The 17,350-nt window shown below is 37.9% G+C and overlaps 2 protein-coding genes across 2 annotated transcripts; both read right to left on the reverse strand.

The window, feature by feature from the left end:
- Positions 1–2,926: 2,926 nt before the first annotated feature.
- Positions 2,927–9,830, reverse strand: LOC145777694 (CTD small phosphatase-like protein 2-A). The gene is made up of 13 exons (XM_082589128.1): positions 9,650–9,830; positions 9,194–9,271; positions 8,969–9,108; positions 8,815–8,882; positions 8,407–8,502; positions 8,150–8,302; positions 7,681–7,887; positions 6,716–6,855; positions 6,331–6,393; positions 5,837–5,916; positions 5,591–5,717; positions 5,282–5,377; positions 2,927–4,895 (listed from the first exon to the last, which is right to left on the reverse strand). Exons 1-13 carry the CDS (start codon positions 9,764–9,766, stop codon positions 4,824–4,826), a joined length of 1,437 nt encoding a protein of 478 aa, XP_082445254.1. The 5' UTR covers positions 9,767–9,830; the 3' UTR covers positions 2,927–4,823.
- A 7-nt stretch (positions 9,831–9,837) lies between these two features.
- Positions 9,838–15,657, reverse strand: LOC145777693 (DNA ligase 1-like). Its single transcript, XM_082589127.1, has one exon. The coding sequence runs from the start codon at positions 15,470–15,472 to the stop codon at positions 12,695–12,697; it is 2,778 nt and encodes a 925-aa protein (XP_082445253.1). The 5' UTR covers positions 15,473–15,657; the 3' UTR covers positions 9,838–12,694.
- Positions 15,658–17,350: the final 1,693 nt, after the last annotated feature.

A 17,350-nucleotide genomic window follows, 5' to 3' on the forward strand; every position in this document is an offset into this window, starting at 1 on the left:
CAAACGTAACTTGTAAAAAAAGTTGGCGGCGTCAGCGCATACACTAGCGTAAACTAATTTTGTTTGCTTGGTGCCAAACATTCACACGGTATAAACCACTCGAAACAAACAAGTTCTATTTTGAATTTCCACGAAGATACACAAGCATCTGAAAGTGTTCATCTGACATTTTGCTGTGTTTTGGTTCCAATATGTCTTCGCCCGTTGAAAACATTCTTTCAACTGCAGCGCTAGAAGGTATTGGCGTGTTGTAGCGAAAAAATACATTAAAAGGTATGCGTTGACGCTATGCGCTAAAAAACCGCGAAAACTTTACGGCGTAGCCTCAAGCGCAAACTATCCAAAAAAATGTGGCGGCAAGCGTTAGCGTAAACAAAAGTCTACCTCGCAAGTATGCGGCGTATACGTACATCTCTGGTCAATATTACCATCACTTCACACTAAAAATCCACCTGACGTCATGCCACTGTATTCGGTTGGCGCAGTGTTTGGAAGTTTAATTTCAGGGAAAGTCTTGGATTGCTTCAAAGCATACCGCTTGCAGTCCATCACTGGCAGCTTTCTGTCACTTGTTTGGACTGTTGGATTAATCTTGAGCTGTTACTATGGTAACCTGGTTGTTATTGCTATTACAACGATGTTTTATGGTTTTTCAACAATAGCGACTGTTCCGTTGTTTGATGGAATAATGCAACACACTTACCCTCGCGAGCGATTGTTCGTGACAGTTTGGATACTTTTAATTACAGAAATATTTGTAATTGCTTTGAGCGAAGTTGCGCGTTTATTACTTTTACGTACAAGTTTTTTTGTATCAGTCTGTGTTGATATTCTCCACATTTCTTTTGTTAATTGCTGCTAAACCGAACTTGAACGTCACAGCTCAAGATGAGCAAACGTCAGAGGTTGAAGCAGCACGAATACCGTTACTGTCAATCAAACGTTCTCCTTGATGGTGTTGTTGGCAATTATGTTTTCTGCAATTCAAATTTCCTATGCAAACGTTCCTTGACTTTTGGTATTGTCATTACACTTTATTTTAAACACAGATTTTACCATGGCAATCACAGAAAAGCAATAAAATAAAAAAAATCCAGGCAGTAGGCCTACTTGGGCTGTTATTATCACCAATTCGTGATTAAGATAGAGCCGCCCGATATTGTCTCAAGTGGCAGATCTGTAAAAACAGTTCAATGTCATCAAGGGCATTATCAAACTGGTGACTCAAGTTAATACAAGTAAAAGTTGTGTAAAGGATCCGTGGATTGCTGAAACAAGAATGCCTTCATTTTGTTAGCAAGAGAAAAGCAGGTAGCCTCCCCTGTACCAAAAAATTTCCCATTGCTCTTCCGGTGGTCCCACATTTTCAGAGGTCTGCTTTTAGCTAAAAAAGGTTAAGAAACACTGGCGTAAGGTGTCAATATGAGCATATTTTTTTGTATTCTGACACCACATGACTGTAGTATACTTCAACGAAGAAGCGTGATATGTTATGGAAGTAAATGCTGGGCGATGATGAAGATAGAAATTAAGCGAATGCAAACGACAGAAATGAGGATGGTTCGTATGTGTTCAATGGACTGATGCTGATGATTGAAGAGCACTTGCGTGGTCATCGTCTGAGATGGCTTGGAAATCTTGAACAAATGGATGAGAACAATTTGACAAAGCGAGTTTGGAATTAGGTGGTAATAGGCAAAATGAGAAAAGGAAGACCAAAGAAAATATGTGAAGGATGGCCTGATAAAAAGAAATTGGAAAATACCAACAACAGAGAAACGGAGAAGTCACTGCAAAAACTGGTCGACACTGACGTTTCGGGATAAAGACCATGCTTCTTTGAAGCAAAATGGAGAGCTCACGAGTGAGAAATCGTCCCCAAGCTGATGAACACTCGTGTAGGCCTACTATTTCTATAATGTAGAAGCACATGGGTGAGTTTCAATGGCAATGTATTTATGTACACAAATTATAACAGAAACAAATTGGCAACAACATTTAGTTACTCGTGTGCAGTTTGCATTATTCTACCTCACCGTCACACGAAGAATTCCGTGCGTGACGTTATAATTTAAATCAAAATCATTTTCAGTCACAAACATTTGTATATTTATGAATGATGAAGTTGACTTGGAATAGCTATAAGATATGTTGCTGTTAAAGCAATTACGGTAGTATAGATATCCGTCAGCCAAAGAAAAATGCTGTCATTGAAACGAAGCTGAACAAATAACATTGTGGTCCCATTAACACTAATAGATCTACCTAGTTAAAAAAGTGAACACAAGAAAATAAACATGATTTTTACACAATTGCGAGAGCAGGCCTCTCAGTGAAAGTCATGTACGCAGACATTACTTCCCAGACAGCAAATCAGTCGTGTTTTACATTTGTAGACGCAGACGTTGAATCAATGTAAAAAACGACTGATTGGCTGTCTGGATCAAAGATTGTTTCTCTCGCATTTCTTCAACCAAAACGTTATTGACTGTGAATGAACCGAGCCTAAGAACCGAACGTAACGAACAAAAACCAGGGATAAAAACCCTGACAAAAACACCAAGAAAATGTTTCGAAATTGATGAAACATCGTTCGATGTTATGTCGAGGTAAAAGGCAGTAAAATAGCATCCCAATGCAGCTAATGTTTACATCACCAGATCAGGTGATAAAAATATTGAATACACTAAAATTTGTACAGATTGAAAAACTTAGCTTTTCGAAACGTTAATATAACGTAATAAATACCAAGCAATACACTATCAACTTGAATCCAACTGCTTGCTATCACTATCATATGCCTTGACTTCACACAATTTACCAACAGCACACACCTCATCTGTTATGGGCATGTGCTGCAAAAGGATAGGAAATTTGATTACTGATCAAAAAGGCCAAGAATACTATGGTTTTTTATGTGAACGGGAACAGAAGAAAACAAAACAAACAACTGTATGTTGGGGAGGACTTATTGAAAGTGGACAGCTTTCACCACCGGGATAAATTGTCGTAAACCTGCAAAAGTAGTTCAATGTGTAACCCCAGTCAGCAAAATCCGTATTTTTTTACATTGAATCAACGTTTACAGACGTCGAATCAATATAAAAATGATGGACTTGGCTGTCTGGATAACTATTTCCTGGTTGGTTGGCACTTTATTCGTCGTCACACTATTTGACATGACACTATATTGCAATATGGGTTGGCTCTTAATAAATGGTTCGAAGAAACACAAAGGTAGAACTGCGGCAGAAAATTCTAACCGACGTCAAATTAAAGTTAAATTACACTGATACGATGCAACGGGTGAGGCGTAAAAATACACCTTTATAGTATATACAAGATTCTGTTTAAAAACTATCTTACAAAACCTTAGAAAATATAAATAGAATTTAAACGCATCGCTCAGCCGTTCGCTCTAAAAACAAGCTACGGTATTACATTAATCTCTGCAAAACGCAAGTGAAAAAAAACGACGAGTGAAACCAGCATCAGTGCACTTGGAAATCCCTGATCAACACACGACACTTTGGCAGAGAGAGGGATTTCCCTTTTCCAACAGCAAAAATGCGAGCCGTTCCGTTGCTAACATGAACAAACAACCTAACCCAGACTTCAAATCCGTCATTTTTACATCGATTTAACGTCTGCAGACGTTAAGTCATGTAAAAATGGCGGATTTTGCTGCCTGGGACATACTATCAATGTTAAGACATTGGGGAAAACGTAATGTAGAAAAATGTAACTGTTTTTACATCGATACCATAAACGAAAGGCAAAGTTTGAGAACCACAAAATAAACTGCTTCTTCTAACACATATAACTTTCAAACAAAACACTTTAAAACAACAACAATTAAACCCGTCGTCAGGACAGGTTTAAGCTAGATCCACATCAGAAGACATTGAAAAAAACGTGACGCCAATGCAAACATACAGTAGGAGATGTCCGCTTGGAAGCACTGTTGCTTTTGAAACAAGGCTCCTACCAGACAGCAAATTAGTCGATTTTTTGCATTGATTCAAAATGTACAAACGTTAAATCAATGTAAAAATGGCGCATTTTGCTGTCTGGGGATATGCATCGGTGTATTCAGCATCAAGATACGTGACGATAATAAAGTAAACTTAATCGACTTAATGTTAAATTATTCTTTGTATAATATTCTAAAAGACTCTGTTACTAAATTTGCACCATAGTTCATGTCAACGAACTGATACATTAAATTCTCTTGCAGCCGCAGAAGACATGTTTTGTAGAGGCTGGTTCAAAGCTTGTACCCTTGACAAGTTAAACATTTGAGAAGAAAAGTAACTTTAGTTTTATGTTTTGAATTGTCCAAAGACTGTTTGATGTGTTTCTTGTTTGGGTAGGGCAATCCAGCTTCTTGGGTTACGCAGACCAAAACACCGCCAGCTGCTATTAGGGGGGAACGAAATGGCCAAGACAAAATGCTTTTTCTCATTAATTCGACATTTGCAACAGGGATAAGTGAGCTTCTTGAAACAAGGTTTTAAAATTAAAAAAAAGTTACCGGTTAGCTTGCTTGCTATTTTATACCTAGCTTAAAGTTTAATGGAAAAAGAACAGACTTTGTCGGTGTCAAACAACAACGAAAAAGGTACGGATGTTGCCAGTTGGCTTTCTCGTGTGTAATCTTTAGCCGAACGTGTTCTGTGACAATCGCTGCCATCGCATCGATGGATATCGGTGTTGGTTGAAACTGCTAAGTCCATTCGCGCCATGATGAAAGAACATTTGCAACAAAACGCAGGCGTCCAGTCGGGTAGGTGACAGCAAAACACTGGAAGTAAAGTCACACATCAGCGATCGCCGGAAGGCAGCAGTTCGTGCATCTGGAACTTCTTCTCAACAAATGGCCGAACATCGCCGTTCTGCAAGGGATGGAACGATTAAAAAGATGAAGTCTTTGTCAAAAAAAAAAGACATTGAATTGGGAGTCTATTACAAGTCAGCAGTCATGAGCTGAGCAAATGACAGTTGAGCAAGTAACAACTGAGCTAGCAACATTTCTGAAAGTGGCTGACATTGGTCCGACGATTTTTAATTGTATGTCCTTGTACTTATTAACAATCCATTCGAATAGTGTGAGTGATTTGACGCTTCAGTGGTTTAAGTTGCGTCATTGATTAAAAGCCTCTATCGCTCCAAGTAACGCGAAACAAAGATAATTCAGTTTCAGTAAAGGCTGACAATCTAAAGATAAGACTTCTACAACCAAAGTCACAAGAACATGAAAAATATAATCGAAGAAACATACCTGGTTGGCGAGGGCTTCCAAAAATGGTACCAACTTTAACAGTTCGTTGTCCTCTCTGTCCGAGAACCAACTTTCAATGGGGATGCCGTTTGATAGCTGAGAAGCAATGAAAATTTTTTTGCATTGCTACCCCCGCTTTTGAAGACACTGTTTGTGTTTACTGATACAACGGAATTGAGGAAATAAGTGCTTTATGAATAAATGCCGTCGTTTCATACTAAGATATCTTTCCTAAGATGATATATATATTTTTTTACCAAAAGCCAATGTCTGTTTATGTTCCATGCCGTAAAATAAACACTTCCTCACCTGGTAAGCAAACGCTTGCGGAGAATTATCGATTATTACAGTCTTGCTCAAGTCCCGGCCTAATATGTTTAAATCTTTGATGTAGTTGCCTTGAACACACACGCAGTGCTCACGGAATAACCGATGCCTAGAAAATATGCGTCATTCAGTGAGTATGAGAAAGAGGATACCAGACAGCAAATCAACGTAAAAAACGATAATATCAATGTTAGTTTAACAAAAAGAAAATAAACAAAATTCACAAACCTAACAAATTGCTTCCCTCCATCGAGCATGTTCAATAACCTATCGGCGTACACTCTCTTCGAGGCAGTAAATAATATGATCTGGAATAGAAACAATACAAGTTTAGTCCTTTTTTTAAACAGTTATACATTCAGAAAGGCGGTGGATGGCGCAGCGGGTGAGGCGCTCGCTTTCCAATCATGCAATCCTGGTTCGACTCTCGGCTTAAGCTGGTTGTTGAAAACGCCGCTCACCTCTAACCAGGGTGTAATAAATTGGGTGCGCGTAGTTGCTGAAGTAGGCCTAGAGAAAGGAACCGGCCACCCTACTCTCGTTAGTGCCGAATGCTTACTGGCTTAGTATAATGAAAACCTTATCCTCATCCCCCGATGCTTGGATTCAAGTATGGACTCACCTTTACCTTTTTTTACACTAAGAAAATAATGTCAACCGTAACTTACAGGCATAAAAAGTTGAAAGTTTTATTGAAAATTACCATTAAAAATAACACTTACTTCATATAGTTTAGACATCCTTTCCAGAAACTCTCGGTATTTTGGTCGTGTTCGGACAAAAACCTAATGTTAAAATCAATGGTAAATATCTGCTGATTCCTGTAATATATTTGGATGGAAAACAATAAAAGCCATCACCGCAACAAAAAGAATAATCCAGAAAAACTACGATTTGCGTCGTAAGAAGCCAACTTTGCAGCGAAACTACATAGCTGGAACATTGCTAGAACCTGAGATAAACATAAGGAGGGTACTACTGGTGTGAACCATGTTTCGAGTTAGCAAAACCAACTGCAATTCTTTTTTACATTGATTTAATGCCTGCAGACGTTGAATCAATGCAAAAACAACGAATTTTGCTGTCTGGGAATCAACAATTGCCAACCTGGTAGACGACGTCTTGAAATAAGACGGAAAAAGTTAAGTCGGCGTCTTCCAACTCATTCAAACTACAATGGACAAGAGTTTCGTCCAAATCTAGAACGAGCGAGAACTCTGGAGAGCTCCTAGTCTTTAGGGGAAGTGCTGAAAAGAAAAAAATCATCACCACATTGGTACTTTGGAAGAAATCGACACAACGGTCACTATGAATGACTGCGTCTTCACAAAACACGAATAGGCGTCTGTTCGACACCTATTCAAAGCACCAGGCTATGCCTTTGACAAAACACTTAATGACATGATTAAGGTAAATGCGACCATTTCAGTTCACATATTTTAAACCTTCAGCTTTCCAGCAAAAGTTTGGGTACGACACGAATAGCACGCGTCAGTACTTGATACTGCTGGAGCAAATACGTCACGAAGCGGTGTAGTGGAGAAAAGTTTCGCCAGAAGTGAATGTTCATTTCCCAGCGTCGACCACACATCGCCCAAAGCAACAACGCTCAAGGCGTCGTTAGTTATTAAGCAAACCACGCGCGTGAAGCTTTGTTTGCCAACAGAGGTGAGCTCACAACTCTACACCGTGTAATTATGGAATTCGTGTTATCAACAAGCAAACACGGGACAGTTCATTGCATAAACGCTATGACAGATACACGCCACACGGCCAAGTAAAGCAACAACTCCCGCATAATTATGACAGATTGCTGCCACCTTTTGTGCTTGTTGGTCAGTTGTTGCTTGTACGCAGGTCAGTGCAGTTTTATTGAATTTCAGTCATTTATTATTAACATTTCACGAATAATCGTTTTGTTTAAATGAATTAAGATATTTTCCTGAAGAGGGCAGAAAGTTTTGCCGAAAGCGTTTGTTTGAAACTAAAATTCATGAGGCACTCCAAATAAAGCAGCACTACCCCAGGCTCAACAAATAATCTACAAATGGTACATGCGACGTGGTATTCACCTGGCTGTCTACATCTCTGTTCCTTCGTGAGTGGTGGGAGGTTTTTAATGAAATGAAACGGATCGAATACTTCCCAGTCTTCTTCGTAAGTGGCAGTATTTGATGTGGCAACAGTAGGAGTTGAGTTAGAAGCAACAGCCGGTAAAGTTGCTTCATAGGCCTCTTCTGTAGATGCTGAAGGAGTTAAGACTGTGACGTGATCCGCATCTGAAATCCAAAATAAGGTACAACACCTTAAACTTATAATATGCATCATGGTCCATGCCAAAATCTTAAGTCAAAATCAGTCAACAAAACCAGTTTTTTTTTTACATTAATTTGATGTCTACAGAAAATTGTAAAAATAATGAATTTTGCCGATTGGGATATTGTAATAGCACGATTTTTTACCTGTGGTTGTAATAGATCAGAGTTCACAATATAGTCAATGATACAAAGTTCAAGTTGCAAATAAACTTTTCGCACTTACATTTGCTGTCAAAGGCAATAATTACAGGATCATCGACTTTATCGGTAGGCACATCTACATCTGTTGTAGATGAAACTTCGGCGACCTGTTCTTCAAGTTGATTGGCTGTCTCCTCTGTGCTCGTACTTGATTCACTGCTGCTCACTTCTTCATCTAAATAGTTTTAGTTTGAGCAAATATTTTATTTTAGTAAATGCAAAACTATCCCTTTTTGCACGTATATTGCACAACAAGAACTACAAGGTCAAGGTCTTTACCATTTGCTTGACCAAAAAATTTGTACACAGGTGAAAATATTGCTCCAAGTAAAGAACTCTTTGCCGAAGATTTTCTCCGTCGTCCTTTTCTTCTGCCTGTTGAATGCAAATTTCGAGAATTACACCATATTTTTATTTTTCAGATAAGAGCGACCACGAATGAATGAAAAATTAAGAATTCAAGAGATTGAATAACTATCTTGGTTGAATCTACTCTCCATGTTAGTTTATTGCATTGTATGTAATTCAATCCCATTAGCCCTACTTGTCCGAGAAAGGCATCAAGATAATCTAACACTGTGACAAAGTTTTATATGGATGAATGAACTACAATTGAAAAAGTTATTGAGTAACCTACGGCACAAGACTTTTGTAAAAGTAGAAAATATACACAATTACACATCTCACCTTTTTTGGCTTTCTTTGGAGTGGATGTTCGGTTGGTAGCATCAACATTTCCAGTAATTGTTGGAGACCTAAGAATGTTTAGAAGTAATTCATGATTACAGAAACATAGAATAATAGCCCAATGATGTTTTCTTGAAAGTTTAACCGCACTCACTTAGTTTTTGCAACTGATGACTTATTTTTCTGTAAGATAGGTGTTGAATGGATCATGGAAGTGTCTGGATCATCTACTGCATATCTTCTTCGCTTCTTAATGCGATCAGCTCTTTGAAGTTGCGGAGTTCTTTCTGAGACCTATCACAATCATGGTAGAAGGTATGATGAGATTCACAAGCTCAACAATCAGGGTAATATTAAAATAGACATAAACTTTACATACCCCATTGTCTTGATTGCCACCGACAATGAAGCGTTTGATGGACGTCAAGATGCTGCTTGGAGTTACTTGCTGATCCTCCTAAAAATATCCAAGTCACATGAAGTCAAAACATTTTAACTTTTTTAAGCTGCTTTTGTAATGTATGTGTAATAAAGATAAACAGACTAACTCAGCAACAACACTACATTTAACATTATAAAAACAAAAAGCTAACATTTTCGGCTAGTCATACAACCTTTAAAAAAAATTCTTATAGGCTTTAAAAGGCCTGTATGACTAGCCGAAACCGTTAGCTTATTGTTTTTATAATGTTAAATGTAGTGTTGTTGCTGAGTTATGGTTTAAAAAAGTTACCTGTCTAGTCTCTACTCAAATTGAATAGGCTAATAAAGATAAGTTCCATGCTAAACATAAAATAACAATCAAAATACAGTAGTCACATGCAAAAGACTGCACCTCCTGGTCAGAAACATCGGATGACAATTTCCGCTTCATTGCTCTTCGAGTAGGTGGCTTGGCAGGTGGAGTTGATGTAGTCACTCCACCTGATGGCTGTCTTTGTCTAAGCCTCATGGTGGAGACTGTCTGATTAAATTCAATTGCAACAGACCATCCTAAGGAAGCTGGTTTAACTAAAACCTACACTGAAACAGCAATAATATCATGTAGTTTTGGCTTAACTATGCAAAAACAGTTAAACCGCAAGTTGGAGTAAAACTGCACAACAAAAATATAAAATTCTTCTCATTACCCATTGTTTCAAATAGACAAATGCCACACAGAAAAGCATGAAGGCCTTTAAATAAAACCTGTGCAGTTGAAACAACAACGTAATCCCAAGTTGAACTGCAATTTTGTTACATGATGTCCCAAGAAAAACATAAACCATCATCAGTGTTTCTCAACAAGGGAGCACAAGATTTTTAAAGGTATGTACACTCTTATTAGTGTCACCCACCAATAAAATACACCCAAAGACACTTGTAAACTTCTGCACCTTCAAATAGTCATCAAAGTGACTACCTTGAGCATTTCCTTTTCAAGACGAAGGAAGGATTATTATCTCAGATTAATTGGTTTCATGTTTCACACTGATAACGCTAATAATAACTTTTGACTTTAAATTTTGCAAGTTTATACCATCTACATTTTTATAGGCAAGCAGAAGCAACGGTTTACTTTAAGAGGGGCATGAAGCATAAAAGGTTAAGAACCACTTCTCTAAAATGAGACACGATCAATGGTAGTGATGATCTGGGTTTTTTTTTTCGCTGACACTTTTCGGTCATTTGTCCGAAATGACTTGAAAAAATTCGGTCATTTTTTATTTATTTCGGTCATTTTTTCTGAGGAAAATATTTCCTTTCAAGTAGCTGATACAAACCAAAATTTGCACTTCCTGACTAGCTGCAACATAGGCGCCAACTTTTTATGCTGTATTGATACATAAAACAACAGATGAACTAGCGATCGGTAGCAGGACAACATTTTTTGAATGCAAACCGCAACAGCTTCGCGATAAATAATCACTAGAACGAGTAGGATGCTACAATTCCACACCAGACAAAATCTGTCATTTTTACATTGATTCAACGTCTGCAGACGTTGAATCAATGTAAAAATGACTGATTTTGCTGCCTGCGACATAGCAAAATCTACCATTTTGTGTCGATTCAATGTCATCAGATGTTGAATGCACCCAAAAACAACATAATTTGCTACGTAGACGGAGCGTGCGTTTAGCTTTATGCGCTTGCAAACAGACTCGATGTTGCTTTCGAAAACCGAAACCTCTGCAGTGAATTGTCGCGGCAGTGAACCGCTCGCTGTGAAAATGAACTTGAAGTCTCGGCACGACGTAACCACCAACCAACGCAACAAGGGCTGGTACAAACCGCATTGCGCACATGCGGAATAATCAACGCAACAACGAACTCGCGCAAACTGCATGGCGCACACACGACCGTTGCCATAGAAACCTGATCAAAGGCGGGAATATGCGCATATTTTGTTTCATCTGCAACACGAAAACAGGTCAACCATAAAGTTGAAAACAGGTCAGTCATAAGTTGCGATATTGTAGTGAAAAGGGAGCTATAATCAAACGTCTCTCCGTAACTATTTTTCAAGGGCTGTTTACGGATGTCAGCAACTTCTAAATTTATTCAAGGTGACGGTGCTGTTGAATTGATGTAAACGTGAATGGTTTTACTTTCAACAGGTACATTTTCAAGCGTATAATCAAGTTAGTATTTGCATTCCATTTTCAAGACATTGTCATTCCATTTACAGTATACCTTTCACTTTTTAGTAAACCTTTTCGTCTCTTGTTTCATGGTAATAAATCTAATTCGTTGCTAAACTTTATGTTGTGCTTAGCTTAAAGAGTCGCAGTCCATCAACCGCTAGTTTACGCAGACGCATGGCATGTGTTTGCTTAACCGAAGTGGTCGAGTTTTGTTTATAATAATTAACGGTAGGTCGAACGTAGCGATAACTCCGAGTGTGGCAATAAAAGCACTCCTAGTGTGACGACATAATTATGTCATCCATCTGCGTGACATTTTGCTGAATTTACGTTGCTGCTGATGAAACACGCTTTCGCCCCCACAGCCAAAAAAATAGTTAGGCGCCTATGAGCTACAACAAGTTTCGCTGAGAAACGTTGTCGTGTTTTATCTGAGAAAACTTTCTTCAACGTTCATCAGCGAAACTCAACCGTGCAACACCCGAATTGACTATATATTTTTCGGACATTTTGACCGAATTGACTATATTTTTTTCGGACATTTTGCTAAAAAATCGGTCAATGACCGATAAATGACCGAAAAAAAAAACCCAGGTGATGATGGCAAGGTGCCATAAATTAGCAAATTCTTTAAAGCCTTTTAGTGCAATTCTACATATTACACATATTAACCAAACCTACTGATAAATGCCGTAGCCTATTAGTTTAGCCTACAGGTTTTAACATTTACTTATACATCATATTTGGGTGATATCAAACTTTTTTACTTTAAAATAACATAATCGCTTAAAAGATGAAACAGTGTAATGGTTCACCAATGACAGAGCATGAACTTGCGTTATGTTCTAGGCTATGACTGCGTGACACAGGATGACGACAAAACAATGTAATGTTGATCAGCAAGTGCAACATACACAGCTGTTGAGGAACATTAAGTGAGCAAATATCAAGACAAAAAAAAAACGGGGAAGATCCAAATGAAAATTACAAACCAAATTCGAAAGTTTAATTTACTTTTGAATTTCAACACTTGCAAATTACGTCTTTTAAACTGAAACATTTGCCATAACAAACAAACTTTTGAAATAATGTCTATAAAATTTTAGAAAGCACCATAAATACCTAAATTGGTTGAGACGCTACAAATCACATTGGTGTTTGCTCAGAAGAGTAACTTCATGAATTAAACATACTGTGACAAAAATGGGTTCTGGACTGCTGGAGATGAGTTGCGGACAGTAGTTGCAAATATATTAATAGAAGTCAATGTCTTTTGTAGATTCTTTGTCTTTGAGTTGATTCTGTATTTGTTGTTGCTTATTGTACAGGTCTGCAACTTGATTGCTGTTAGTAGCTTGTTCAGGCTTCTTGTCATCTCGAATTCTGATAAATCTTGGAAAACGGAGAGAAATTCCCTTTTCTGCATCAACAATGCCATTGGCAGCAGCATAAACAGGTGAAACAGATAAATCAGCTGCTTTTACTTCCCACACCTGGACTGGTTCAAACCATATATCAGCGTCACCTCCATTGAGTCTGTAATAAGACTTAGGCTGATCAATTAAATGATCCTTAAAGAAATTGGTATGATCAGCAAGTGCTTGATCAGAAAAGCCAGTTCCAATTTTACAAATTGACTGATATTCTTCACTCTCTTCATCATAACAAGCCAACAAAAATCCACCATAGTTGCCTACACGTTTTCCTTTGCCCCGAAAACCGCCTATCACCACAAGGTCTAGTGTATCACCCATTCCATCAAGATAGTCCTTTTTCAGCTTGAGCCAATTATGAGAACGTTTTGAAATTTCATATGTTGCATCTTTGTCTAAGGTCTTTACCATTAATCCTTCACAATTTCCAAGAACAGATTCTTCTAAAAACTCGGCAATTTGGTCAGTGTCGGTTGTATCTTGTGCATGAGCAAATAGAAACTGCCCTGACTGAGAAGTAAAACTTTTGTGAAGCAACTCACGCCTTTTTCTAAAAGTTTCTTTTACAAGGGTTTTTCCATCGAGATAAAGCAGATCAAAAGCATAAATACATACTTGAACTTTAATTGTTGACACATCAGCATCTTTTCTTTTTCGTGTGCTCAGTACCTGAAAAGGCATAATTCTTTCCTTTTCTGTATCCCATGCAACTACCTCAGAGTCAATAACACAAGATTTTACAGTGTCTTTAAGAATACTTGGAATGCGATCTACAACATCAGGATACTTTGATGTGTTGTTTTCCTGATTCCTGCTAAATATTTTAACAGTGCCGTCTTCTAATAAGTGAATCTGAGCTCTCTCCCCGTCATACTTGTATTCACATGTAAATGCAGCTTTGTCAAACCTTGACAAAACTTCAGAAACTCCTTTGGTAGGATGTGCAAGCATAGGCTTCAATGGAATACCTGGAGTGAGCTTGCAATGATTGGGCAGAGCATCTATGCCATGCTCTAATAAGTTCTTTATTACAATGTCATAGTTTGGAAGTTCGCAATATGTAGTCTTCATGATTAGTGCTCTTTCATCTAAGCATGATTTAAGTTTATCTGCTGGCATTCCATGGCCAGCATTTGTGATTTCTGGGGGATAGGCTTGTCCAGGAGGAGTTAAAAATGCAGCATTAGCAATTGCTACCAGAACAGATTGTTCAGCCAACCCAATCCTTAGCTTTCCACCAAGTGACCTGATGAGATATCTTGCCTCACATTGCTTGCATGCAACAAGCAAGCCTTTTACCAATGCAACCTTTTGATTCATTGAAGAACTTCCTGTGATTGCAGCAATCTGCTTCAGCTTTTTGAACACCACATTGATCGTCAATGCAGCAGGAGTAAACATCACCTTTTGATTGGAGCGACTGCTCTCAGCAACAATACCAAGATCTCCTGTACTTCCTATATCAAGTTTAATTTTTGCAACATTTCTTCCAGTAGCTTCTGCAACGGCTTTTACTAATAAATTCTCACCAATTCCAAGTTCAACCCCCTGATAAGCAGGAGCTAACTTATTAAGACTTAAGTATACACACATAACCAGTTCATCAGGAGATAAAACTATCACACTACGAAGAAAATTAGAAAGAAGTTCAATTGTCTTCAACCGACCAGAAGTGTTTTCAATGAGCTTAAATGTTTTTGCCAATGCTAAATATGGAACTTTTTGATTGAATTTCCAACAAGCATGCTTAATGGGATGATATGGCTTTATACTTGGGTCATATTCCTCTGGAATAACAAAAGGTACGGCTATGCCATCTTTTGTTTCTTTGCTTTGAATGATATCTTTTTTTACAACAGCTTTATCAGCAGTTGAAGTGATAATTTCTTTCTTTGGAGATTTAACTTTTTGTCTTGAACTATGCATTGGTGATGACAAAGGACTTTTGGCTTTCCTCTTTTCACTGGCTTGTTGAATGATATTTGTTGTTGAAGGCTTACTTTCTTTTCTGGGATTGAACATTTGAGATATATCTTCAGAAACAATAGGGCTTTCAGGTGAAGAATCACTGTCAATTACAGGTTTTGGTGAATATTGTGGTGACTTAGGCGATTTAAGCAGAATGTCTGCTTCGTCTGATAATCTAGCATTATGATCAGTTATCTTTTCAGCAAGAGCATTAGCAATTTGCATTTTTTCAGCACTCTCTTTCTTGTGCACAATAGATTCTGAAGCATTACTTTCAGAAAGTTTTAGTCTCTTTGAAACAGGGGCAGTTTTTCGAGCTGTTTTACGCTTCACAGATCCTTTTGGTGTAACAGTAACATCCCTAGGTGGTTTAGGGATTATATCATCTGCTCTTTCATTTTCAACTTGTTTTAAGGTGAGCTTTACTTTTTTATGCTCATCAAAAGTTTCACCAGTTCCATGCTCGACAGTATTCTCATGTTTGCTTTCTAAAAGTTCACCATCATACAATACTTCAGTTTTATTAACTTCCACCGATTCTGACTGCTTTCCATTGTTATTTACTGCATTTTCTTTTGATGTTGATTTTTCTTTGCGTTGAAAAAATGATGCAATGGATCGTTGGGGCATATTTGTAGGTTTAGAAAATATATCAAGCTGTTTCAAAGTAATACACTTCAACAACTGTAGATGTGGTCTTGAATTCTTGCAACAAAAAAATGAGCGACTCACAACGCAATATCTGAGAGGTTGAATACTTATACAGTTTACTGCATTAAGACCAACAAACAACGTTTTGCAAAAGTTCCTACCATGACCTAATGCATGACAAAGCATTTAGTTTTACATGTATTTTATATTCTGAAAGAAAAATAATTTACAGTAGCTATGATATATCTTTGGAGTACAGGCAAAAGTACCGTACTTCTTGCACTGCTCTATTGCAATAACCAATCTTAGCATATGTTGTATGCTGATGCCACTTTTTTGTCAACCGTCAAGGCTGAGTGTGCATTTGCATCTGCTTGGTGAAAAGCTCACAAAGATATATAAAGGAAATATGCTTAAGTACAGTAATTCCACATTTAGTTCTTTGTGATGATATCAACAACCATGGATGCAACCTAATTTGTACCATGAATAAAAAAGCCGAAGTCGCTGATTGCAGTTTCCGCAAACAATTTAAAATTTTCCGCAAACAAACAAAACTCTTAGGATCATTACCAGAAATTTTAAAATGTTTGAGGAAACTCTGATCAACCCTAACCATTTTAAAATGTTTGCGGAAACTCCGATCAACCCTAGCCCTCTTAAAATGTTTGCGGAAACTGCAATCAGCAACTTCGGCAAACTATTTTAGGATCATTACCAGAAATTTCAAAATGTTTGCGGAAACTGCGATCAGCGACTTCGGCTTTGTTCTATTTTTTTCTCTAGATCTTTTCAGTTTGTTTGTTTGCGGAAACACCCTAAACCCTACCCCTTTTAAAATGTTTGCTGAAACTACGATCAACCCTAACTCTTTTAAAATGTTTGCTGAAACTGCGATCAGCGACTTCGGCAAACTCTTAGGATCATTACCGGATATTTTAAAATGTTTGCAGAAACTGCGATCAGCGATGTTCTATTTTTTTCTCTCGATCTTTTCAGTTCGTTTGTTTGCGGATACCGATACCTAACCAATACCCTAACCCTAGGGTGGCCAAAAAAAATTGAAATTTTTTATTTTTGTTTGCACACCCGCTCATTTGAGGATTCATGAAAAAATGACACTGTGAAAATTTGAAGTGAATCCGACAAGAGGAAGTGCTCTCCCACCGACCTCAAAGTTTGCTTTCTTTGGCATAATTCGTCAAAATTCCTTGAATATGTGACGTAATTCTTTTTCGACTTATCTACATTGCAGTTGCAGCATTTTTGTGTTAACCATTGTTTTACTCTGAATTTATGATACAATAAGTGTTTCCACATGCAGAAATACATAAATAATGCACAAAATAGATCACATTAACAAGCGTTTGGTATGAAATTAAATGCACTAAACTTTAGCCAAAACCGCATAAAAGTACGTTTACCAGTCACGATCGTAACGCTTCAGGTGACAACACATTGCCCAGAAATTGCAAGAGAAATGTTTGTAAAGAGTCAAGCCATTGGTTGACTTTATTGCACTTGTTGGAAGCAGCTTTCTGTGGTGCTCGACCACTTGATAGAGGAGCTCGTGCTGTTGTTCATTTTTTGTGGACTTCATTGAAGTCAGTAGCAAATTTGACTGCCCGCTCTGCACAATTATTGACGGCTTTGAGATGACGCCAAACTTTGCATGCTTCTTTATAATCATCACGATCACGCCATGTGTCGACAGAAGCAGTGACTCGAAAAGGTTAAGTGAATGCTGTGTTACAAATTGTGCCAAAGAGAGACGTTGAAACTTGACAATTTTGTTTTGGGCAACACGACGAACATCTTCGGAAAATGGGTCTTTATTAAGAGCATTAACGGTTGCCT

Source organism: Aplidium turbinatum, chromosome 9, assembly GCF_918807975.1.
Source record: "Aplidium turbinatum chromosome 9, kaAplTurb1.1, whole genome shotgun sequence".
NCBI classification, from domain to species: Eukaryota; Metazoa; Chordata; class Ascidiacea; order Aplousobranchia; family Polyclinidae; genus Aplidium; species Aplidium turbinatum.

Bases quoted from the DNA above. Each gene is read 5' to 3' on its own strand.
- LOC145777693 (XM_082589127.1), bottom strand. From the start codon at position 15,472: ATGCCCCAACGATCCATTGCATCATTTTTTCAACGCAAAGAAAAATCA.
- LOC145777694 (XM_082589128.1), bottom strand. From the start codon at position 9,766: ATGAGGCTTAGACAAAGACAGCCATCAGGTGGAGTGACTACATCAACT. The intron at 9,109-9,193 runs GTATGTAAAGTT...TGATTGTGATAG, and splicing joins GTGGCAATCAAGACAATGGG to GTCTCAGAAAGAACTCCGCA. The intron at 5,917-6,330 runs GTAAGTGTTATT...TTTCTATTCCAG, and splicing joins GGATGTCTAAACTATATGAA to ATCATATTATTTACTGCCTC.